The following is a 24,865-nucleotide window of genomic DNA, read 5'->3' as shown; positions in this document are numbered from 1 at the left end:
GTTCCCTCCAACATGATTAGTGAAATCCTTCTTGCTCATTTTGAGTGTTTGTCTAAAGTGCATGGTGGCGTGCGGAGAGTGAAATGCAATCAACAAGTTAGGTACGATGAACCAATATTTGATGCTACATTCAAACTGCCTGGTGCGGAAATGGAAGTCTCTCTTTTTAAAGATTGAGTTTAATTGTATAGCCAAGCTTGGCTTGGTAATAATGCAAAATGCTAGTTTTAGAGTTATGCGTGTTGATCATGGCCTTTAGGTCAATGTCCACTAGGTTTTATTTACCTCATGGATATGATTATATTTGGTAATTAGTAGTTGCAATGCCTATTCTTGTGGCCCCTACTTTTAAACTGATGGTAGAGGATTTGTGGAAATATTGATAATTTGATGGTAAGAAATCAATGCTAGTGGTGCACACCAATGATATATGTCATAAGTTGATTGAAGATAGAGATTGGCTATTACTATTACTATTAGTCTAATTCCCATATTTAACATAGTACCCATTGTATATAATGGTTTCATCATGTTTTTCGCCTTCCATTCTATGCAAATGTGTTTCTTTGGTCAGCAATGGTGGGTGGTTTGCTTTCGAAGATGGATTGAAAAGATCGACATTATCGGGATTCACAATAACACTTCACAACTTTTTAAGAAACAAATATTATCATGCAAGTTCTCCAAGAAAAACAACAAAATTATGCACAATACACCACCAAATTTTAACGCGGAAACCCCTCAAGGAGGGATAAAATTTGTATACCAAAGAGGAATGTAAAAAATTATACTCTAAATATATTAGAGTATGATGCAAATAGGAAAGCAAAAATTTCCACTTAAAACTTAAATCCAACCAAAAATACCAGAAAAATCACAATACATGGCTAGTGACGAATGTGATGATGTTCAAAATGTGGGCATTTAATTGATGTACTCGTAATCCTTGATGGAGAAGGCCAAGAAGCTAAGTATGAGCTCTTGAAAATTCACTCCTAACCTCTAATAGAAATCTAATTGTTTCCCAACAACATATTACAATATCGATCTATTGGACAGAAAGCTATACATTCTAATAGAGTTAGGACAATACTTTGTTCTTCACCTCATTTTATTGGGAGATGACTCATTCTTTCATTCCATTTACATGTTTGATGATGGGTTGGTTTATATTGATAACTAGTGGAGTATAATATTTAACAATCATCACGAAAGTGAGGGGAATATATGTTGCATTTAACTGATTTCGAATTTCACGATAAAATAAATACATGTGTACAGTGACTCCATGGTAAGTTATTCTTCTGACTATATACATTATTTGATTTCAAGACTAATTCTCAAATTATTATGTAGTACATAATTGCTCTTAGCTATAGTAGATAAAAACAAGTGCATGAGTATAATGGATGTGAAACTATTTTCAATTGAGCTAATGATGCCCAAGATCTATGAGGTTTATATGGTCAACAAGGAGTGTCAAACGTCTCTCTCACAAGAGCCTAAGAGAAATATATGTGCCCTATATAGATGATTTATGCTTAGCTTTTGCAAAAAGATGATGACAAATAATGCTTTTACTTCTTATAGCTGACAAATTGTTACAAATTACAATACCATGATGTGGGGATGTTTCCTAGAAGAGATGGTATAGGCTCAGAGAGAGTTTATACAATGGCAACGCATGGTAGAGGTGGGATTTAGATGTTTTTAGATTGAACAAGGAGGAGAATATAGATAAAGTTAGTTTGAGCAGTTTGCAAGTTTCGAAGGGATTTAGAGCTAGATGACAACTCCATATAGCCACAATAAAACAAATAGCATAATGCAGGAATCAACCCATTGTTGTGATGGCATGATGGATGCTCAAGTGGGGGGGGGGGGGGGGGGGGGGATTGCATGTTTCCTTATGATCAAAGGTCGTTAGCATCGTAGGAGAACATGCTTTATTTTGGGTTGAGGTGGTTAATACTACCAAATTGTGTTTTCCTTTTCACTTGACATAGTTAACACCATTGTCTACATGCATCATATTCCATTTAATAATGTAAACTCCAAGATCAATCTAATTGACTTATATTTTCTTTTTAGAGCTAAATATTTTCTCTTCTACCGATGTGAAAGGTTTAGTTGATATTAGTTTATCATTGTTTGTTTCTTACACATTCATGGATTGAATCATCATAGCATAGATTTGGAACAATGTTGTTAGCAAATGAGTGATAATCACCCAATGTTTTTTGTTGCCATGTTAGGAGTTGATAAGCTTTTTGATGGTTGATATAGGCCACTAGTTTCTTGTTTTGTCGAGAAGGGTTGAAAAATGTTTTGATACTCTTACCAAGTCATGATGTATAAAGCTATTGAATCAACGTCACTAGCTAAAAAGTTAGCAGATCTCGAGAATTTTTTGAGTCATGTCACGTTTAGATTATATCCTTTTTTTGCGCCATTTCGGTGCCACTCAATTTCTTTATCTTTTGATTTGTTAAATTAAAGACACTTTTTGTTGATACAATTGTATCAACAAGATTTCTTTTCTAGACATTTCGTGCATTTTTAACTTGCAATTTTATATCGATAATGTATTATTGTGTTTGTGGTTATGAGGGTTTTGGGTATTAGTGAATCCTTTGTCTTATTATAAAAGCCACACTACAATAGCTCGTTGATTGTTGCGAGTCGAGACTTCTCATGAGTAGCTAGCTACCTCTCGTATTGTTTTAAGACCCTCTTATGGTACAAGCATAAGAACAAATCTTCATTTATACTCTAGTGATTCCTCCACCCCTGCGCTCCATCTATGATACAATATCTCTCCAAAAACATGCAGTACTTTTATAGAACTCTTCTTCCATTGTGAAGTGGCATTCAAAGCTCCTTTTAGTTTTGTAAGAGCGTGTATGGTCAACATTATCTCTCCATAAACTCGTAATACTTTTACAACACTTGATTTTCGTAATAAATGTCCAATCAATGCATAGAGTGAATTCTAGTATTCAATAATGATACTCATAAGATCGAATAGGTTAGAGTCTCGTGAAGAGTTGTTAAACACTTAAAACATTATCATCCACAATCTACAAGATCTATTACCTTGCATCTCTAGATATGAGACATGCAATTTTAAATATCATTTTGCTTCTTCTACACATTAACTATTGTTGTATATATGGCATAGGTTAAATTAAGGAACGCATGTAAATAAATCTCTTGAGTCTCATATATGCGCATGTGAAACTTTCTCTCTTTTACCTTGTCATTCGTCACTTGCTAAGGCAATGCCTAACATTCGGGTTTGTGAGGCATGCCACATTTGACCCATACAATTGATGGACACTCCAAACCTTTCTTAAATGTTGAAATGATGTGAACATTATTTGTCATGCAAACGAATAGCAAATCTTACATTAAGTTCAAAAGATTGAATATATTGTCGATCGTGATTCTCTTGGGACATGGTCAGACACAAAACACTTTTCTACCCTAAATTTGCGTGAAAAGACATATAGGTGTCACCTTCCCTGTCTTGACAAGAATGCATAATTTTTCACTTTAAAAATGTGTCTACATACAATACAATAAATCACACTTTTTTCATGGATTTTATAGGCCAACATTGTTAATATTCTCTTATTTGATTGCAGCACATTAGGAAATATATACGAATCTTCTATTTAACCTATACTTGGAAACTACAAACATGCTTGTCAATTTTAATGTCACAATGTGTGTTGACGCATGGAAGATTACCCTCATGACACGTGAGCAAACAAACATAAAGTTCACATTCGACGATGCCATAAAACGCAAGGACCACTAGCTGAGGTTGAAGTAGACTTAAGGATGATTTCTACCACACAACAAGCTAGGTTATGCTAATGCTAATGATTGTGGCGTGTCGTTCTTGTTTGTTCATTCAAATCATTTTAAGTCGAACCTCTATTTGTCCCACCTTTATTAGGATCAATGATCTCAATCACAACAAGGCAATGAACAAGTCGTCGGGCACAATTTTCTGTTGTTACCGGCCATAAATTTCTTTTGGTCAATGATTTAATGCCATAGTATTTTTGTTTTCTAAACATTCATCTGACCTCAATAAACCAAACAAGAAGCTACACGCCTCACTTCTCTTCTGACAAACTATGTTGTGCCACATCGATATGGCCTCCCATTCACGAGCATTCAATTTGAACTAAGCCTTAGTACACATCAACATGATATGCATAATCACATGTTTTGAACAACCTCCTTATCAAGATAGATTTCCATCTAGGTGTTGACATCAAAACCATGGCATGCCTTTCACATTGATTTTATGACACATGAAGATGGATTTCCATTGGTATTTTAAGCTGCATATGTACATAAATTTGTACAAACAGAATCTATCTATACGAAGGCACGAAACATCTACATGAATTCATTTCTTTCATGGACATTTACATACACGTCAATTTACACACAAGGAATCTATTGGCATGCATATTGCATGCACTCCCATCCTTAAAAAAGTGTGATCTACATAGAGATAATTCTATGAACAATTAAGGTATTTAAACCTACACACATTGGCATGCACCAACTCTTGCACATAGAATCTATTATTTCGGAAACAACACACGCACACCAATCATCTATTTCATGGACTCTTACATGCACAATGCTTTATGCATGCAGAATCCATCTAGAGGCAAGGGAATAGCTCCAAAATTTCATCTCTTTGGCTTGCCCTGACATGTGCATCAACTTACATGCATAGGATTTTTCTGTACACGTGACGCACATGCGCATCGAGCCATCTCTTGCCATGGGTTGGCTTGTACACACACACACACACACTTCAGCCGATACCCACAAACAACCTATCTATGTGAAGCGGCAAGGGCACGCGTAGCACCAATCCATCATCTCGTTCGTGGGGGGGGGGGGGGGGGCATTTGCATAGTCACATGTGAGGTGCATTAGGGACAATAGACTTGATGAGAGAAGGCCGGCCACGTGTGCGGACAAATGAAGATGGGATAGACTATAGGGCGTGTGCACAACCATCCATGCATGCATGCGATACATACTTAGATGTATACATACATACATACATACATAACATGCATACAATGGATGCGTAATCTAATCTAATGCATACGATGAATATGCATGCCATCCGTTTCTCTCTCTCTCTCTCTCTCTCTCTCACACACACACACACACACACACACACACACACACACACACAAACATAGCATCCATCCATCCATCCATCCATCCATCCATTCCTTCATCTCTTCCGGTGAATCATTCGTTCGTCTCTTCCGGTGAGACAGACACAGACACAGACACAGACACACAGTCTACAGAGAAGAAGCTAAACGGAGTCGTATCCCCCACCCTCCATCCATCGCTCCCCAATCCCCATCTCTCTCTCTCTCTCTCTCTCTCTCTCTGTGTCTGTGTCTGTGTCTGTGTGTGGGTATGCTTAGGCACCCACCTCCACATAACTGCGCTCACGCACGCTCTCACAGTGAGGTTGAGATTGAGATTGAGATTGAGATGGAGATCGAGATTGCACAGCCGTGACTACTACCTCGTTCTCTCGGACTCAACCTTGCTGAGCTTTCTTCAAGAAGAAGATCACCTGAGGCGAAGTGAAGGACATAAGAGGACAGAAGACAGAAACCTGAAGGCAGAAGTCAGAAGAGGAGGAGGAGGAGGAAGAAGAAGAGGACAGGTACAAGAAGAAATCGAGCTTCTCGAGGAAGGATAGAAAAAGAGAGAGAATTAAAGAAGATCTGAGCTGTTTCGAAGAAAACAGAAAGAGATCTGAGCTTAGAGAAGAAGAAAGAAGAGATGGGTGTTTTGAGCAATGGATGCTGCACTCTTCCCGTTTCTCCTCCATCTCTGCAAGTTGTGTGTGTGGCGAATGGCCATTGCCATGGTCATAGCCATAGTCATGGAGATCGAGCTGTTAGTGTTCCATCATTATCATCTTCCTCGTCTTCATCTTCGTCGACAGATTTGGAAGAAGAAGAGGAGGAAGAAGATGAAGGTTTGTCAGATATGGTGGAGTCCGTGAAAGTCGTCTTGCAGAGCCTGGGAGAAGACATCAGACGTGATGGTCTAATCAAGACTCCTCTTCGTGTTGCGAGAGCTTTCCATTTCGCTACCAAAGGTAATAATAATATCTTTTATTGCTATGCATATCTTTCCATATTGTAGGGTTTTTCGCCATACTCAAATCTGAAAAATATTCAAGCGGTTTTAGGGTTCCTATTGATGATGATGAGAAAGAGAGGTTGACATAATATTTTCTGTTCGTTATGTATTTATGGTTTTTACTGCCTTCAAATATCTGCTTTGATGAGATTTAAGCACTTTCAGGGTTTCCATTGTCAAGCATTGTAAGTACTGTAATATTAGGTTTTCCATGGAATATAGGAATCTAGGATTTTAAGGTTTCCATTCCCTTCGAACCTGTGCTTTTTGAGGGTTTAACTATTGCATTCAAATCTGTGCGATCTGTATGTTTAGGATTTCCGCTCAAATATATACGTTCATGGTTTTACTGTGATTAGAATTTCCGTTTCTTGTAGCTTTCTCTTTCACATACTAAAGGTATGCATTTGTTTCATTCCTTTTCATTTCAGCGTTTTCTCGTCTTCATTTATATCTGTCTTTCTCCTTAAAAAATTTTGTGCTTTTATTGTTTTCACTTTTGCTCATTGTTTTTGTCAGTTTTACTTCTTTCTTTCTCTTAGCTTTCTCTTTTGCATGGTTAAAGTTATTAGTTTTTGTTTGATTCACTTTCATTGCAGTTCTTTTTCATCTTCTTTTATCTCTCTCTCTCTCTCTCATCACAGAAAATTCCACGCTTTTATAATTTTTATTGTATCTTCCTCTTTCTTTCTCTTATGCCATCGAAAAGCTGTGCAGTTTATACAACCATGTGCATCTTCTTTCTTTTTGTTAAGTCATAATTCTATATTGCTGGAACAGTTTATAATATAGACATTTGCAAAATACTTTTTTTGTTTATATAAATACTTTTTAGTAGTTTTATATAACTATTTGCATCATCTCTCTTGCAAATGGAGTTCATGTCCTTCATGCTGTGGCAGTTTACGAAAGTATTTTCATAATCTTTCTTCAATTATTGTTGGTCAAGCTATAACTCTGCTGTCTCTCGGGCAGGCTTATAGAAGTGACATATATCGTGGTTAACTCATAGCTTTGTTTTGATGCTAGAGCAATGTATATCAGCTTCTTGCTTCATCTTTCTTGCTTATTAACTTGTATCTCTGTTGATTCTTGGATCAGGCTATAGACAAGTAGCGAAAAACATAGTGGGTGATGCACTATTTGCTGAAGAGGGTGTTGATCCCAGACTTGGATATGGAGGGGGCTTCGGAGGCATGGTTGTAGTTAGGAATATTGATATGTATTCCTTATGTGGAGGTTGCCTTCTTCCTTTCAAGGTGTGTTGCCACATAGCCTATATTTCTTCTGGATATCAAGTAGTAGGATTGAGTAAACTTCCACGAATAGCAGATATGTATGCTCGAAGGATTCAGGATCCTCAAACTTTAGCCGAAGAAATATGTCAAGAATTATCTGATACCATTAAACCATTTGGAGTTGCAGTTGTATTGCAAAGCCAACATCTCCCTGTGCCTGGGTTTCATAGGGAAGTAGCAAATTCTAAAGGTTTGTTTCTTCCTTCAATGGTTACTATTGCTGGTAAAGGTAGATTTGAAGAGAAAGAGAGTGATGCATGGATCGAGTTTCTAGCAATGTTGGAACTAGATGGCATCATTGTCAACGGTGAAGTTGATCGTGTTGAATGCAATGGCTCGAAAAAGATGGTATTCTGCCCATGTATTCCACTTCATTCAACCACCATGGACTTAAAAAAAGGAGCTATTCTGTCTGCCGTCGATATGAATAATGCAAGCTTGGGTTCAGTTCATGGGACCGGGAATGTTATTCGAAAAGCGAACACCCAACATGTTAATGGAAATAGTAGTATAAAAGTGAAAAGTGAACATGACAATTATTACAGTTCAACCTTATCACAGACATTGGTGAAATCATGTGAAAACATTCCAGCTATGGTAGCTGCAGTGGAGGTGATGCTTGACTCATTATTTGTAGGGGGTGCAAAGAGAGAGGGACTTAACTTAACAGCCACATGCTTTGTTAGCTGGCTTTCTAACTTTAAGAAAAAAGATATGGAAACATCCAAATGTAATGCTATGAGTGGAACACTTAATAGCGCAAATATGAGTTCAACATTGCCTAAATCTGGCTTTTCCTTTGAGATGGTCAAAGATCCAAGCCAAATTAATAATCTTGTGGCCGAGCTTGGTGTCTCATTTAGAAACTCGTGCTCTTTAGAAAAGGTAAAAGAACCAATTCAGACCAGCAATACCTTGGCTGAACAGGATCTTCCATTCAAACAAGGGTTTTCTCTAGAGATGGACGAAGAACCGATTGAGAGTAAAAATCTCTTGCATGTTGAGCTAGATGTTCCATTTTGCTCGCTGTGTGAACATCACCTTTTACCCTTCTTTGGTAAGGTGCATGTTGGGTATTTCTCTGGAGAACCAAAATTGGGTCCTATTGAGTCATCCTCTATTTGGGAGATTGTTGAAGCACAAAGCTATAAACTTCAAGTTCAAGAAAGGTTAACAAAGGAGATAGCTGAATCACTAATTCATAGGTATGGTCTAAGAAGCATTATAGTTGTTTTGGAAGCAAGCCATATTTGTATGGTTTCCAGAGGTGTCGAGAAGTTGGGAAGCAGCACTGTTACTATTGCTATTTTCGGCACTTTTGCTACTGAGATTAGTGCTAAGGCAGCTTTCCTCAAACGGATTGCAAGTCATAACAATAGTAGTGGACAAATTAAAAGAACTTGGTAGTTATTGATTCACAAAGGGCTTTTTCCACCTCCCCTTTGTATTGAAAAGCTTTGCAATTTTCATTTTTTAATTGGAAAGTCTTCACTTTCTTTTCATTGAAAGGGAAATACATGATAAAATTATATCGAGTGATATTATCTCGGAATCATTCCTCAAAATATTGATTGGGTTCTCGGTACTTTCTGATTCAGTTAAGAAAGAAGAAAGAAAGAAGGGATTGATTGATTTATTAAAAATTGTATTGAGTTATGTGCACACTCCAAAACACTAGTCGCTCCACTTCAGAGCTCCAGTCTCTGATTGGTTTTGCAGTGTTTCGGCATATTACAAAATAAAAGGAATTCTAAATGTTCAGAAGGATCTAATTTTTATGTTTCGGGTTCTTGATCTCTTGCATTAGGTATTTTGGTGTTTTTGTGGATTTGGTTTTTTATGATTGACATCTACTTTCAATTCTCAATGTAAATCTGAAGGATGTGCAGTATCTAAATGTTGTTTGAATCTTTTGGTAGTGATTCATTGTAATTGCAGTGAGATCTTTTGAATCTTTTGGCAGTGAGATCAAAGCTTGGTTTCTGTGGTTTTTTCAACATTTCTTGATTTGGTATATTTATTGTGAACAAATCTTTGTTTTCTAAATTTGTTTTCTTTTGATATTGGTAACTGGATCTCCAAACAAGTTTTGAACTAGCCCAATGGGGTAATTTTCACCCTAATGTGTTGGATCTTTGCTCCAAGAGAACTAGTATGAAAAGCGCTTTTGATCAAACTGAGTGCTCATGCAAAGAAAAGAGAAGCTGCATGGCAAAAGAGGACATTCTATCTGTATATGCTTAGAGAGCACTTGAAGGCTATAAAATAAGAGAGCTCATTGTGTAGTTTGGTGGTTTTGGGAACTAAACGCCCAAGCTTATGTCATAAAAGGAACTTCACAGGTTAGTGAATCAAGAGGGGGTGTGGGAGGCTTAAGACAACCAAAAAGCTGGTTGATCGCCTCAATTCCATTTCTTTCTGTCTTAATCATGATACCTATGTATTCTGGACCATTTATTGTAAAAATTGTTGTTACTTGAATGTACTTTTATCCCTAGTAATTATACCCATTTTCATTAATCTAACTATTTGGTTTGCAAAATATGCATTATATTTTGAACCAAAGATGGATCCTCTTCAAAACTTTGTTTTGGGTGGCATCTTTATTTTTAAACACTACGAAGAGTTTGTTCATGAAGTGCAAACGAGGGGAACGCCAATGAAAAACGAGGATTGAATTACAAATGAGTTTTATGAGTGAAATTAGCCAACGGGAGATGTGCACATGATTCCATCCTGAAGGTCAAGGTGTTATTGCAAGAGGCGTGTCTAATTTGAGTCAGATCAATGGGGCACTAGAACAAGGAAGATAGGGTCAAGGATGATGCCTTTCAATTTGGTCATGGTTAACCATTTGAAATGCCATATGTGTGTGCACAAAACTCTTCCACCCAAAAAGTGTGGGAACACTTATAGTTTCCTTTGGAGAATATGGGTATGGATGGGTGCACAAGTGTGTACAATTCCTCCTTTGATAGTGTGTGGCCAAGAAGGTGCGAAAATGAGTGGTCGTGTGTGAATGTTGTGTTTATGTGTTTATGTGCATCTAGTGTTGAATCCACAAGAACATGTGTTACTTTTAATTTTTATTTGTGCTTGTGTTCAATGGAATAATTTGTATGGATCTTGATAGGAGAGTGTCTTCATCAACGCATGTAAGTGTTTAATGCGCACACGAGTGTAGGAGGTTTGTATGTGCTTAGATTCACTTTATATGAATGTGGACTTGTGTGTACAAGTACGTGTAGTTTGTATGTGTATAGTTTTAGTGTTCTTAAACTATGATTTTGTCCGTGTTTAGTATCTAATGTGTGTCTGTAGTTTGTGTGCGTCTATAATGCATTTCTATAATTTGTGTGTGTCTACGATGGTTTAGTGTTTGTAAACTATGATTTTGTGTGTCTATGTTGTGTATAATGGGTGTGTGTGTGTTGTTTAATATTTTGGTGGGGTGTAGACTTTATGAAATAAAAGAGTTGATGAGTAACAAAATAAAAGGGTATTGTTGTTATAAGAGGAACTTAACTAAGGATGAGGGTAGTTTAGATTGCTATAATTTTTATATTGGAGGGTATTTTGCGAACATAAGGTCCCTGATCGAAGCATGGGTAAAGAGGATAGGTAGGTTTATCTATATGGGCACATTGGGAAATTAGATATAATTTGAACCCCTCCACGTTGAGCCTAGGAATGGCTCAAGGTTTTGAGCTTTTGCATCAGCCTCCTTGTCAGCATGGAGTAGTACGAAGGAGCAACACAAAATTAGTAGTGTTGCTCATTGCATCCTCTTCTAAACCATGGTGTAGAGGCTTTGCACAAAGGAGGTTCTTTGTGTGGTAGGAACCTGGCACGATAATACTGATCTCAATGAACTCTGTTGTGGGGGCTACCCACAAAAGAACCTTTTAGGATTCTAATGTGGCCATAATGGAACTTGTTGAGTTCTTTTCATGGTGGTTGCAACAAAGGAAGTCAAGGAGTTCTCGTTTCCCCTTTGAACCTACACAATGAAAACCTTGATTATTACTAAAAGAGCATGTTACTAAACAATAGACCTAATTAAAGTGAAAAAAGGTAAATAGATTGAATATAGGAGCCCAATCCTCCCAACCACCCTTGATCTATGATCAAACCATTGTCGACCTACTATTGACACCCAATATCAATCGATATTAGGATGACTTGTACCTTGGAAGATGTAACATAATCATCGTGACAAAAGTCTAGTTTGCACCACAGTTCTATCTTATGACTTCAACCTTCCAAACATAATGTGTTTGTGAGGATAGTTAGGCCTTATATTTATACATCTTCCGAGGGCCCTAAATAGGTATGCCTTGTTAAAAGACTCTCCATCCATTGGTTATCATTCCCTCTATCCGATCACATTAACCCCTTTCTAACATTGGCAAACATACCCTTTCATTTATGTTTGGTAAATATTAGTGACCAACCATCGCCTACGTTATGCATATGTGATACTCATGTAGCGGTTCGAAATTGCTTTTCAAAATGGCTTAAAATGGAACACGGTTGAGTTGCTAGGCCTGGAGGTGCTGAGTTGAAATTTGTTGCTTTGACAATTTTTAGTTAAAATTCCAAATTCTTGTTTTTTTTTCAAATTCAATCGTTTTTGCTAGTTTGTGGGAAAACGAGAAAATACATCCAATGGTATGCTAGTGATGTAAATTTGAGTAGTGATAGATGGGTGGTCTACTTGGGTTGACGTGAAAGAGCGTCTCAACAACATCTGAGAGGACACAAATATGCTCTTTCAAGTTTCAAGGAGTGCCTTATGAGGTGCGACTTTTGTATCAGGTTGTTTGTTAAAGATGATTGGCTTGCTTTCTCTGACACAAAACAATGTCTCCACAAGTTCCATTGGAAAACTAGCATTTTCACTCGTTCAAAACTATGCCAAGAACATATTTGCGTTGAGTCAATGGGAAGGTTCAACTTGCCAATGGTTTACAAGGGGTTTCACCACTTCCCTTATTGTTACTTGGGAAATGTGTTGAGATCAGACTTGAGAAGGGGCAAGTATGCACTCAAGACTCATTCATGAAGATTAATCCAAGAGCTCCTTAATTAATTTTAGGTTTTCATAAATTGATCTCAAATCGTCATTACCTTTTTAATTACCTAAAGGTGTAGCCAAAACCATCCACTCCAACAACATTAATATATGCTAGAACATGCATTTCTTTTAGTTCACTTCTCTTTTTGTAAGAATGAACTACCCTTCTCCTCATTCATCATTTTGATTAAAGAAGAAACCATTTGTAACATTGATGTTTACCCAATGTTTCGATGCTTGATGGTAGCCATGGAACTATGGCATATGTACAAAAATTGAAGGGCATATTTGACTAAGTAACATTTGTTTTTGTTAGAAAACATTGTTGCATATTTGACAACTAACTAGTTCACATCTATATTAACCTCGATGCCATTTGGTGTCGTGATGCATACGCATAATGTAGTTTTTAGGTGTGTTATGTGAGAGCCTGACACACTTCAACTACAATATGGCGATATGTTCTTGTAATGTGGCACAAAGACTTATTTTTCAATGTTTGAAAGGGCAACTATTCATCATAGTGAGTTATGCAATTGGCAAAGTAGGAAGGCGTTGCTCAATCTTGTGTATCTGAATGTTCCAAACCATAGCAAGAAGATGAATCTGTAATCTATTTTAGTAGAAACAAGATCGATGAAAACCACAACAATTGTCAATATCTAATAACGATTATGTTTGATTTGAAGGTAAACGACAAAAAACATAGTGCATAATCAAGAGATAAATACATGTTTTGTCACTATGTGTGCTAAGTGGTTTTGACTAGGTATATATGCTTGCATTTCTATTGGCACACCCAAGCTAAGGAGATGTAGAGAAAGGCAAGGAGGTAGATCAAGTATTGAGTGGGGAGAGAAGCCACCCAAAGTACTCGCATTGCACCTGCATACCTTTGGTTTCAGCATGGGGTCATAATCCCATTTGCACTATACACACGCCTATGCTTAGACTCTGCCATCCACATTGTGAAAGCCTTTCAAACACCACAAAGTTTCTTTAGGGAAGCAACACAAGCAAACAGGGTACAAGTTGGGGAGACACGCATGCATTGTGTCACCTTGTGTGCTAAGTGGGTTCGTGGGGAAGGGGGATATCATGCTTGTATAGGGGGACATCGATCGAAGGAGAGGCAGAGAAAGGGAGGTAGGTAAGGGGGGGTCGTGAAGGAGCGACGGGATCGGGGAGGAGAGAAAGGGGGCTGGTGGTGCCGGGTCATGGGAGCGAGGGGGGCAAGTGTGTTTCCCGGGCCGGAGATCGGATGGATTATCAGAAGATGTAGGAAGGCGGTGGGTGAGCGGATGGTATGGGAAGAAAGAGGGCGAGGAGAGGCCCGAGAGGGTGGCGAGGTGTCGGCCGAAAGATGCAGCCCAAATGGGCAGGGGGAGGCTAGAATGATCTAGACTCTGGTCGAGAGGAGTAGCACAAGGAGGTTGGTTCCATTGGACACACTATTTCTCACACATAACACATTCACAAAAGTAAACCCAAAGACATTCAATAAAGATAAAGAGGAACAAAATAAAAAATAAAAAACAAACGCAGAAAGAAAAGGAAAAAGGGAAGGGCAGCTAGGAGACTCGAGGATCTACCGTTGATCCATGCTTTCATCGGACGGTGAGAGTTCAAACTAGTGCCAACTAGTCATCGATCCGGATTGACCTGCTTTATGCCAATCCCCATCGCCCACGTGTCTGTCCCGTCGCCTATACAAAAGATCATCCCCGTCCTTGCCCTCCTCCGTCTGCGTGTATCTCAGAAAGAGAACGGCTGATTCTTCTTGGTTTTTCGAAGCTCCGCCATAGCTCCTGTGTTTCTTGCTCCTTACCTCCCCTTCTTCTTGACCTAACCTCCTTCCTTGTCCTTCGGAGAAGAATTATCCCGACGTGTCAGAGGCCGAAATCCCGGTTCTTCTTATTTTCCTTCCGCTCTCGCCATGGCCGCTGAAGTTATTGATGCTACCATTACCGCTACTACTGATGTTGTCGCTGAAGTGAAGATTGACGACGCTAAGTCTGGGAAGAAAGCTAAATCTTCGACAAAGGAAAAGAAACCCCCTCGTTCCAGGGCTCCTGCTACTCATCCTCCATACCTAGAGGTTAGTGTGTTTTACATCTTTCATGTACAAATAGTCAGTTCTTCCTGTTCGTGGTTATGTGTTTAATCTTTTTGTGTGGATCGAGGTGTTTAAATGCGCCATTTGATACCCATTTCGGAATAAATCCTTCTTGATTGTGTTTAAATTCGTTATCAATGTCAATTTTGCTCCCATAAGTTTGAACGTGATTGAATTGTTTTCTATGTGTCTTACTCTGGCGGGGTCCAGGAGATGTCACAGAAGCATTCAGATTTAAGTTCGCTATTCAGATCTTATTGTGAATTCATAGAAGAAACGCCTGCACTTTGCTAGGGAAACGCTTCTATAGTTAATTTCCGCTCTAAATTACGTGGTTATGTTTGTCTGTGAGGTTTCTGGTACGGTGACATTCACTTAGTTGAAAATTCTGTTGCATTTTTGTCTAATTGCCTTGACTTTTGTATCCTTGTTCAGATGATTATTGAAGCGATCACTTCCCTCAAGGAACGGACGGGATCTAGCCATCCTGCTATAGCTAAGCATATTGAAGCAAAGCACAAGACAAATCTGCCGGCCAATTTCAAGAAGCTTCTTTACGTTCAGCTGAAGAAGTTAGTTGAAAAGAAAAAGCTTCTACAGATCAAGAATTCCTACAAACTCTCAGAGGTTGCAAAGAAGAAACCATCTCCAGTATCTGTTTTGAAGAAGAAACCTTCGCAACCCTCGACAAAGAAAGTGAAGCCAGTTGTAAAACCTAAAAAGGCACCTGTGAAACCGAAAACAAAACCTGCGACTTCCGACAAGAAGGTTGTGGTAAAGAAAGCTGGAGCTGTGAAAAAGGCTCCTGCGGTAAAAAAAGCTGTAACTGCCCCGGCCAAGAAAGCAACCGTTGTGAAGAAGGCTCCGGTCGTGAAAAAGGTCGCCGTTGTGAAGAAAACTACAGTTGTGAAGAAAGCTGCTGCTGTAAAAAAGGTCGTGGTTCCTGCAAAGAAGAAGGCTCCGGTAAATAAATCTGTTGCTTCAGCTTCTTTGAAGAAGAAGAAGGCTGTGGCCAAACCCCCTGCGAAGAAGGTCAAAACCTCTGCTTGATTAGAGGTTTTGCATAGCCGCCATTCGCTTTTGCTACACGTCAATTTCTGCCGTCCTCTTTCTTTGTGTTTCTTTGTTCTCTAATTTCAATGGTGTTTTTCAACACCACCTCTCTCTCTGAGGAATTGTCAGACAAAAACAGAACCTATAATCAGATATTGTTTGCCTCCGATGGGGATGGGCAATGGTCTTGGCTATGGACACACACTGTAATTCAGAATTGTACAGTTTCCTTACTGCCTTTTTGCTGTAGTAACTTTTAGGCATTTTATTGAATTTCTAATGAATCAAGCTTGTGCTGTGAATTGAGTGTGCAGTGTTTATGCTTTTAGCCAAATGTTTATAATCCAAAAAGGCATGGAGAAATGCCGGAACGTTTTGTCGACAAACATGATTTAATGGAATAGATTATAGGAAAAGGAGTAATGATAGGGAGAAGGCTTATATTAATTACGTAGAGAACCAAAAGCAAGAAAATAATACACGAGGGAGAGTTAGATTATATACAGTATATTTATTGTGTACACAAGTAGAGTCATAGTTCCTTTTCAAAAGCCAGAAGAGGATGGTTAGATTATATACAATTTATTCTCTGTATACACAAGGAGAATTATAGTTCCCTAACAAAAACAAGAAAAGATTACATGAGGTAGAGTAGAGATTATATACAATATATTCTTTGTATACACATGGAGAATCATAAACCAATTAGTCATGATGGAGAATGATTACCGTATGATATAGTATCCAATGCATTCAATGGAATGAATATATTCCATATACTGAGCTCAAAGGTGACTTTATGCATAATGTACCTCTAAATGCAAGGAGAGTTTTCATGTGGTGCTACTAAACAGTGCCAACACGAAACCAGCCCCAAAGTGTGTCACGAAGGAATCATGGAGCCCCAAAATGAGTTGGCACAGACCCAAGGAGTCCTGATCAGAGATGGCACAAGCATACCAATGGGAAACATGATTTGGGACAAAGTGACACCTCTCACTTCTTAATCATAGTTAGCTTGAAGGAGCTTGTAACTAATCTATTTTGTAATGCTAATGAAACCTCTCTTTTACACCAGTTCTCTTGTCCCAAACGTGTTGAGCTTGACTTCTCAATGAGAGAGAGAGAGAGAGAGAGAGAGAATATTTGGCAACAAATATATAATATAACACTCACGTAAGGTGCTTTACCTAAACTAACCCGAGAACAAGCATGGGTTGATTGGCTTTTGCAGGATTAGGCACCACTTTTACAAGTGACTACTTATCTCTTGTACCATTGCTCCATTGAATCTCTTTGATGGCTGTCATCTAAGGTCAAACAAGAATGGAAGGAAGGTATATTACTCTAATTATGGTTGGTGGCAGATCTTGGAACATAGTTGGCATTCTGAATTGCCATTTGTAACTAAGGTTGTCATTTCGATGATATCGATTATTTGGAGTTTGTCTTTAGATTAGCTCTAAAGAGACACATGGACTATCAACATTAAAATGTAGCTTTTGCATTGTTCTAATGGAAGATTTTACTTATCATATCATAAAATGTCTGATTGCAACCTATGACAAGGGGCATAGGTGACGGTGAGGATTGACTTCGGTTCTATCAATTTTATGACTTTGATTCAACGATGTAAACCACCAAACTAACACCCAAAAAGGACTTCTTTTCTAGCAATTGACAGTGCTAGAGGAGTACAGGAATCTCAACCACAAAGAGAGCCAAGATTGGGAGGTAGATCTTTGACTTAGAACAAGACAATTGTGGACATTAGGGCCAAATCAGAGGGTTTGATTGCAAACAATTGACCCAATATTAATCATCCATAACATGTTTGAATAAGAAGCTGATAAAATACTATTAAACTGACGATTCTTTGCATTGTAAACTTTATGACATTTATTGTTAGAACGAAAACACGAAAAGACTTCCTCATGAATGTGTACCTAAGACATGGCATGAAACCAAAACAATATGTAGACATAAAATAACATTTTTGGCAATACTGATCACAAAACATCAACAGCTAAAACTAAACTTTGATCGTGGAAGAACTAAACTCATGAAGGCTTTTTTAAGAAGAGCGCTATACACCGTAGCATTAGAACAGAAGCTTTGTGCAAAATTAATGCCTCATCAACTGAGTGCCTAATAACGAATGAATTAATGTCCTTATTACATATATCAAATATAGTTTATGAGATCCTCTTCTGATGATCTTAATTTCTTCCTTCTTGCTTGACACACAATGGGATAAACTCATCCTTTTATTCCCACATCATTGAAAGGACTTGGATATATGAAGTCAACTCTCTACAGAGTCACGGGTAACTTCACCGATAAGGTAAATATAATACAACTTCCTCAAGAATCGTTAGTCATCACCTCTTGATTTTGATATAACACACCATTCTCCATTTTCTTCTGTACCTCTTGGATACTAATACATTTTGGTTTCACAATAACCATTCTCTTTTATGATTATTGATTCCCCTTGCATGTACAGCTTTGATTAAGAATTTTGCAAAGCCTAAACATATTATCATAAGCCGAATCGCTGATGAAGAATACTATCAATATCTATCGAATGCTTCTGTTCCTCTCTTTCCCAGTACACACTTTTTCCAATTGCCACAATTTGATCTTCGGCTTCTTCAAGATTCGATTCAACCGAGACATCGATTTCGCCTGTTCTCAACACTGTTACCTTAAAACCCTCCTCTTTCGCCATCCTAAATAGTTGCTACCAAATTCAATAGAAGGAAAGAAAGAAAAAATAATTGTTATCCAATGCAAAAAGAAAAAAACTTTAAAATAAAATAACCTCGGAATGATACATATCAATGTACTAACCTTGGGTGAAAAAGGGTATATATCTACACGCTGAAATCCCGAACCCGAATCGTGTTCTAGTAAACGACCAAATTTCAAAGCATCCTTTCGGTCCTCAAATGCCACAACATGTTTAACTCTTTGATTCTTGGATTCACCCTTCAGTTCCTCAATTTCCATGTCAACACCATAAAATCCTCCATCTTGCTTAGATGTAACCACCAGACACTGCATACATGTATGTGGAGAATATAAAAAAAACACATGAGGAAAGATAGTGAGAAAGACAGATTAGAACTAACAAGAGTGAGTGCATGATCACAAACTAAGAATTTCAAAAGATTGTTTTAGGTTCAAACCCATTGTTATAATGCTTAATTTTTCACTACTAAACCAAAACGTTTACAAGCTGTAGTTTAAATGTTTTTACTAAGGCAAGGTCAATGAATCTAGAAGCAATAATTTGTTAGATAAAGTTTCATCTTACATGATGATGTACACAACAAAATGCTTTCAAATCCCGCAATTAGCATGTTATGTCTTTCATTTAATATTTCTATAGGTTTTTTAAAAACGGAAGTGTAGTTTCTTACCAATACATAACGAAGATCAAGCCACCATAGTTCATCCTCTGGTTTAGCTTGATATTCCCTATACTTTTCCAACACGGCTTCTGTACCAAATGTCTTCTTTTCATTTTCAATCTTTTTACGCACTTCTTGATAGCGTTTCCCTATGCCATCATCATCACCGTCATCTCCTTGTTCTAGTTTTGATGCTATTCTTCTTGCCTCTTCAATTTCCTCTTCGGTTACCCAAGTTTGTAGCTCTGATCCAATCTCTTTCATAAGTTCTCTCACCCTCGGGTCTCTTTCTGAATCATACTTCCTTTGAAGCTCTTTGCTCCATCGTTTCGTGTTCGAAAATGATTCTTTTTCTCGTAAAGGCCGCCCACTCCCAACAACATCTTTCGTTTTGTCACTAAGAGTACCATTGTTTATCAATATCTTTTTTGTGCCAGAGGATCGAGAATCTTGGATCAAAACCTTTGAATTCATCTCAGCCATATCATTTCTCTTCATAGGATTTAGGTTATTGAGAGTGGGCAAATCAGCTCTTTCATCAGGGTCATTCCCACCATCTATCATACAATGCCAAAATTAGAAACAAAACAGAAAAAAACCAGTCCATTGTAATACGACGCATAGCAATCATAAATATATCCTGTCCTTACCAAGATGTTTGTAAAGTAGAGATGATTTCATCCCTAATGTGCCACTTTGTTCTTCCTTTGTTTCTGTATCACAATTTGAAGTTTCACCTTCACGTTCCTCAGACTCTCCCTGACTTCCTTCAAATCTAGCTCTGAACTCCTCAGCGTTTCCTAATTGCATTGGTTCTGAATTATCCTGTGCATTCGGCCTTGTCTTTCCTGATGTTTTGTATGAAGTACTTGCAATCATGGAATTTTCAGCTACTTGATGTTTCATTCGATATGTGGGCTTTTCGTCATTTTTATTGATAGAAGATAATCTCGATTTCTTACCATCAAGAACAGCTTTTGCCTCTTCAAGTGACATAATAATCCGAGGTTTTGGCTTACATTTTTGAGCTGATCCATTCTTTGTTGGATATTTAACGGAAATTTTATTGTTTATATCTCTTAAATCTCCTCTTGTAACATTTGTTTCACCATGTTCGACTTGTGAAGAATTAAAGTCTTTCTCTGCAACAAAATCATCACAGTCGTTTTTTTCTTCTAGTTGTACATGCTTTGAATCACTATTGGCCTCAACCACATGGGTTTCACTTACGTTTCGATCTTCTACATCATATGCCACAGCCATTTCTATGTCTGTTCCTCCTTTCTCCACATCATTATTGACTTCAATCATATTATAGTTTTCAGTTACAATTTCATCCTCTAAATTATACTCCATAACATTGCTGGAATCCTCCCTCAAGTTTTGTGAGGCTTCATCCAGCCGAACTTGCCTTGCCATTTCCCGAACTTCAAGAAGCTTTTTCATGAAATCGGATTGTGCTAAAGGACCCTGTTCTAATTTTGTATTTCCATGAATAGAGTTTATCCGAGCTTTTAGCTTTCTCATCTTTTCAAGCCTAGTTGCCGATGTTTCATCCTCAATATCATCTGTATCACTTCCCTTTCTCCTCACCAGAAAAGCATTCCAAATTATCAAAAACCCATATATTGGCATAACAATTAAAAAGAAAGATTTGACAGAAGGTGCAGATACATGAAGAACATATTTTGCCCAATCAACTGTTTGCTGATATGAACTCTTATTTGCATCCTGGCAAATAGTCTTCACAATGTTAAACACTGTGCTATTCTTCTTTGGTTTTATATGACCTATCTCTATTTCCTTGGCAATGGCATGAGCCAAGTTGATCTTATCTTCACATTGAGCTTTCATTGTGTCATCAATAGGTCCCGGAAGAAGAGGCTCGAAACCTTGTCTTCGCTTAATCTCATTCTCATCAATGATCACTTTCTCAAATTTTCCTCCTTTGCCTTCATACACTGTGAAGATTGGACTCGAACCAAAACCCCATAATTCGGTATCTTCTCTGTATACTTCATGTATAGATTTCCACCACTGCTTCAATCCCAAAAAATTCCTGCTAACAATTCTCTCCAAATTTGAGGATCGGTTTCCTTCTTCAGTAAAAGAACCCACTTGACTTGACTGTCTTTTCCCTTCTTCTTCTTCTTCTTCTTCTTCTTCTTGATAAGAATCAAGCTTTACTGAACTGACATTACTTTGATATGAATAAACTTCGTACTGAAGCTCCCTCTTCTGATTATTATAGACCATTTCAGCTTTTGCACCCTCGATGACCTTCATTTTCTCATTTTTGTCAAGCATTCCACCTTGTGTCCACTCGATTACCTTCATTTTCTCTTGATTATAATTAATGTGACCTTCAGACCCCTCAATTATATCTATTTTCTCATTTTTGTACATAATTTCACCTTTAGAAGAACCCTTAAATACCGCTATTTTCTCACCTTTTGTTGCCTCAATTTTCATGCCTTTTAAAGGGACGGGGCCAAAATTTTGAGCCCTTTCATCTCTGAAAGCACCAAAACGGATAGTACTTCCATAGCGAAGACCATGGAATGAATGAAAACAAAACGTTTTAGCTTCTCTACTACATTTACTATATATTTTTCTGCTAATACGAACTCTGCTACATTCCAAAGCCTTCAAATTTCTTCTAAAATTAGAATCAGGTTTCGCATATACTGAAGCTGTCCATGGCAAACCTGGGCATATAATAATGGACTCCATGGAAACAGAGCATAAATAAAAATAGAATACAAGAAAACAGAGGGAAAGGCAAGCTGAGCTTCAAGGAAGGAGAAACGCATGAATACACTTAGCGTTCTGAAGAATCGTTCATAGACCCCCTTCCCGTCATCGTCTTTGAAGCTCTCTTCTGCATGAGAAGAAGAAAAAGAGAGTAACTGCAAGCACCTCTGTTCCTTCTCTTCGAGGTTATAGCTCAGTACCTCGTGATGATGATGAGATATGCATACATACATACCATACATACTTACATACATAGCTAACTAGATACATGATGATGATGATGATGATGTTGTATGCATACATACATAGCATACATACATAGCTAACTTCATGATGATGACGAGATATCATACATACATAGCATGCATACATACATTGCTAACTAGACACTTTATGATGATTATGAGATGTGCATACATTCATAGTTAATTAGATACATGATGATGATGAGATATGTGTTCATACATAGCTAACTAGATACATGATGGTTTGGACATCAAATTTTATTTTATTTTTTTATTATTATTTTTTTCCAAAACAATATTCTTCATTAGTATAAATTCTACATACATGAGAAAATGATTAGTCAGACAACATCATAAAAGTTGTGGCCATAGATAGGCCAATAAAAAACTCAGAGACTCAAAGTAGAAGACTACAAACAGCGGTGGACACGCATACATGACTCTTTTTCCCATCTCATGTGATCATTGGCTAAGACCCAATGTTCATCCATCTTCTTCCATTCTCGCATGTTGATCAACATATAAATAAACACTCGTCACCATGGCTTCTCAATATATTTTTTATTGACCATGGTTGTATGGCTGGTTTGGACATCACTTGTCCGTGATGCGTTCCATTATGATGCCGAATCTATGGACCATGGATTTTACACTTAAATCTGGAAGTGTTCATGCATTACCATTGATGTCATTACAATTTTCAGGAATACAGAAGGAAGCCAACCAATATGGGAGATACTGAGTAGTACAATTGTATATCACATCTAGAAGGCTCGGTGCTCTCTCGTTTTCCTTCAACTTAAAACATCACCAATTGAATTGGTTTCAAATAACATGTTGGGGCCCAATACACGATTGGATTGGGCCAAGCTTGATGTAGGGCCAATGGCGTCCGTTGATGCATGACAGATAAGAATTTTTGTCTTCCTTGAGAGGGGGGCGGATTATGTGGGACTAGGTGCAGTCGGTTTTGGGGCACTCAACCTCTACAGTATGGTCCTTTAATCCTCCCAAGTGGGAAGGGGCATTTACGAGGCTTCAAGTGCTAGTGGGGGTAAGGGGACATTTGTCTTGCTGACGATGTCAAGACTATGATGTGGAGGAAGATGGCAATATATGTAGAGCAACGATACAACCAGAGATATTGCAATATGCTACATTCTCTAAAATAAGGGTCCTTGCTTATGACGGATCTAAGTGGATCATCGACCCACAAGTTGATGCAATCAAGGAGCTTTGGAAACTAAGAGTTTTTGAAAAGAAACCATTGATAAGGTTGTAATGGGATCCGAGAGAATTTTGGTGGAAGGATTCGTTTGATCGTGCGGAAAAATGTGTGGTTTTTTTCAGTACTCAGTTAAGATTGGATGACACATTTTGGCAGCTCAACGTAGGACTACACCACGGGCTAGTCAATTTTGGACCCATCAAGGGGTCACATCCGAGTTCCTAATGTCTTCCAATGGCTAGTAATACATAGAGCATTACCAATTGGCCAGACTGTGGATGCAACAATCAGCTGGACCGACTGCATGCATCTATTGTAGTTGTCAAATGGAGACATTGAAACATTGCTTGTGGGAATGTCATGTTGCACAACAAGTTTGGAGACAGGTGTTTCGAGTTCTAGCCTTTATGTTTAGGGATTGCAATTTTTCATGGGGTATGGTAGTATGGGCTACAATGGCACAAATGATGTGGCCATATGAGGCATGTCCAAATGACACAATTATAAGAGGAATGATAATGGTGGCGCAACGAAGTCATATGGAAGCTCCTTACATGTTAAAGGCAATGCGAGAACTATGGGAGCTGCTATGCACCACCACAATGTGGTTTATTTGGATTGTTAGGTGTTCTAAGGTGTTTGGTAATACTATTGTTCATTCAGTGGAAAGTGTATGGAATGTTTGGATGGAGATGGTATGAGGGCGGTATACACATACCTTGAAAGGGCGGTATGAGGATATTAAAGGCGAAACAGATGTTGCAATGTTGCAACGCCTTGAATTTATTGCCTATTGGAAGAATGCCCCTTTTCTCACATTACAAATTTCAAGACCCAAATGGTGCTTAGCACCACCAGTATGGTTGTTCCCACCACCAATCACATAACTTGGTTAAGGAGTGGTGGAATGTTCATACTCTTTCTCCTTGAGGGATGGGACCTAAGGAAGAATGCAACATATCAATGGTAGCTTGCCGGTGGGTGAGCTTTAGTGTAATAATTGTTTATAACTAATGAAAGGGTATTTTCCAAGAAAAAAAAAAGAATTGGTTTCAAATATTTGGTTAGACATAGTTCATACTTTGAAAGGTCAATGGGATGGTATATTTGGAGATTCTAATGCTAAACTTGCTCAACCGCATGCGTTTCTTATCATCTGGACAACTACTCCATTCATGACATCCAATTACCGGACTCCTTCTTGGCATGTTCAACCTCCGAAATGGTTGTTTCCCCGTCGATCACATAGAGTTTAAAATACTGTAAAATGTTTACTCTAATGACAATTTTTTTATTTATTTCTAAACTAGATACATGATGAAGATGATGAGATATGCATACTACATAGCTAACTAGATACATGATGATGATGAGTCCATTGAACTCACAAACCGTTGTAGATGCTTGTGTCCTACATATGACTCTATGTATCTCTCTTTATATGTGTATATATTTGTACACT

At 38.0% G+C, this 24,865-nt stretch overlaps 3 protein-coding genes across 3 annotated transcripts; 2 read left to right on the top strand and 1 right to left on the bottom strand.

The window, feature by feature from the left end:
• The first annotated feature begins 5,791 nt into the window (after nucleotides 1-5,791).
• On the top strand, nucleotides 5,792-9,276 carry LOC147868253 (GTP cyclohydrolase I). Its single transcript, XM_087317055.1, has 2 exons — nucleotides 5,792-6,172; nucleotides 7,318-9,276. The coding sequence occupies exons 1-2, from the start codon at nucleotides 5,851-5,853 to the stop codon at nucleotides 8,919-8,921; spliced, it is 1,926 nt and encodes a 641-aa protein (XP_087173181.1). The 5' UTR covers nucleotides 5,792-5,850; the 3' UTR covers nucleotides 8,922-9,276.
• Nucleotides 9,277-14,432: 5,156 nt separating this feature from the next.
• Nucleotides 14,433-15,998, top strand: LOC147868252 (uncharacterized). The gene is made up of 2 exons (XM_087317088.1): nucleotides 14,433-14,689; nucleotides 15,143-15,998. The coding sequence occupies exons 1-2, from the start codon at nucleotides 14,528-14,530 to the stop codon at nucleotides 15,755-15,757; spliced, it is 777 nt and encodes a 258-aa protein (XP_087173214.1). The 5' UTR covers nucleotides 14,433-14,527; the 3' UTR covers nucleotides 15,758-15,998.
• Nucleotides 15,999-17,811: 1,813 nt separating this feature from the next.
• LOC147868251 (uncharacterized) lies at nucleotides 17,812-22,112 on the bottom strand. Its single transcript, XM_087317009.1, has 4 exons — nucleotides 19,827-22,112; nucleotides 19,186-19,733; nucleotides 18,614-18,820; nucleotides 17,812-18,503 (listed from the first exon to the last, which is right to left on the bottom strand). Exons 1-4 carry the CDS (start codon nucleotides 21,907-21,909, stop codon nucleotides 18,303-18,305), a joined length of 3,039 nt encoding a protein of 1,012 aa, XP_087173135.1. The 5' UTR covers nucleotides 21,910-22,112; the 3' UTR covers nucleotides 17,812-18,302.
• Nucleotides 22,113-24,865: the final 2,753 nt, after the last annotated feature.

The sequence above is a fragment of the Azolla caroliniana genome, unplaced genomic scaffold, assembly GCF_043228905.1.
Source record: "Azolla caroliniana isolate FFs.n. ecotype wild unplaced genomic scaffold, voAzoCaro1.0.p SCAF_1, whole genome shotgun sequence".
NCBI classification, from domain to species: Eukaryota; Viridiplantae; Streptophyta; class Polypodiopsida; order Salviniales; family Salviniaceae; genus Azolla; species Azolla caroliniana.
The sequence above is the reverse complement of the archived record's forward strand: the minus strand, read 5'-3'. Positions and strand labels throughout refer to the sequence as shown.

Excerpts from the sequence above, each read along its gene's own strand:
- LOC147868252 (XM_087317088.1), top strand. The coding sequence starts at position 14,528 with ATGGCCGCTGAAGTTATTGATGCTACCATTACCGCTACTACTGATGTT. Across the intron at positions 14,690-15,142 it reads CTCATCCTCCATACCTAGAG|ATGATTATTGAAGCGATCAC; the intron begins GTTAGTGTGTTT and ends ATCCTTGTTCAG.
- LOC147868253 (XM_087317055.1), top strand. The coding sequence starts at position 5,851 with ATGGGTGTTTTGAGCAATGGATGCTGCACTCTTCCCGTTTCTCCTCCA. Across the intron at positions 6,173-7,317 it reads TTTCCATTTCGCTACCAAAG|GCTATAGACAAGTAGCGAAA; the intron begins GTAATAATAATA and ends TTCTTGGATCAG.
- LOC147868251 (XM_087317009.1), bottom strand. The coding sequence starts at position 21,909 with ATGGAGTCCATTATTATATGCCCAGGTTTGCCATGGACAGCTTCAGTA. Across the intron at positions 18,821-19,185 it reads TTGATCTTCGTTATGTATTG|TGTCTGGTGGTTACATCTAA; the intron begins GTAAGAAACTAC and ends ACATGTATGCAG. Across the intron at positions 18,504-18,613 it reads TATACCCTTTTTCACCCAAG|CAACTATTTAGGATGGCGAA; the intron begins GTTAGTACATTG and ends TGAATTTGGTAG.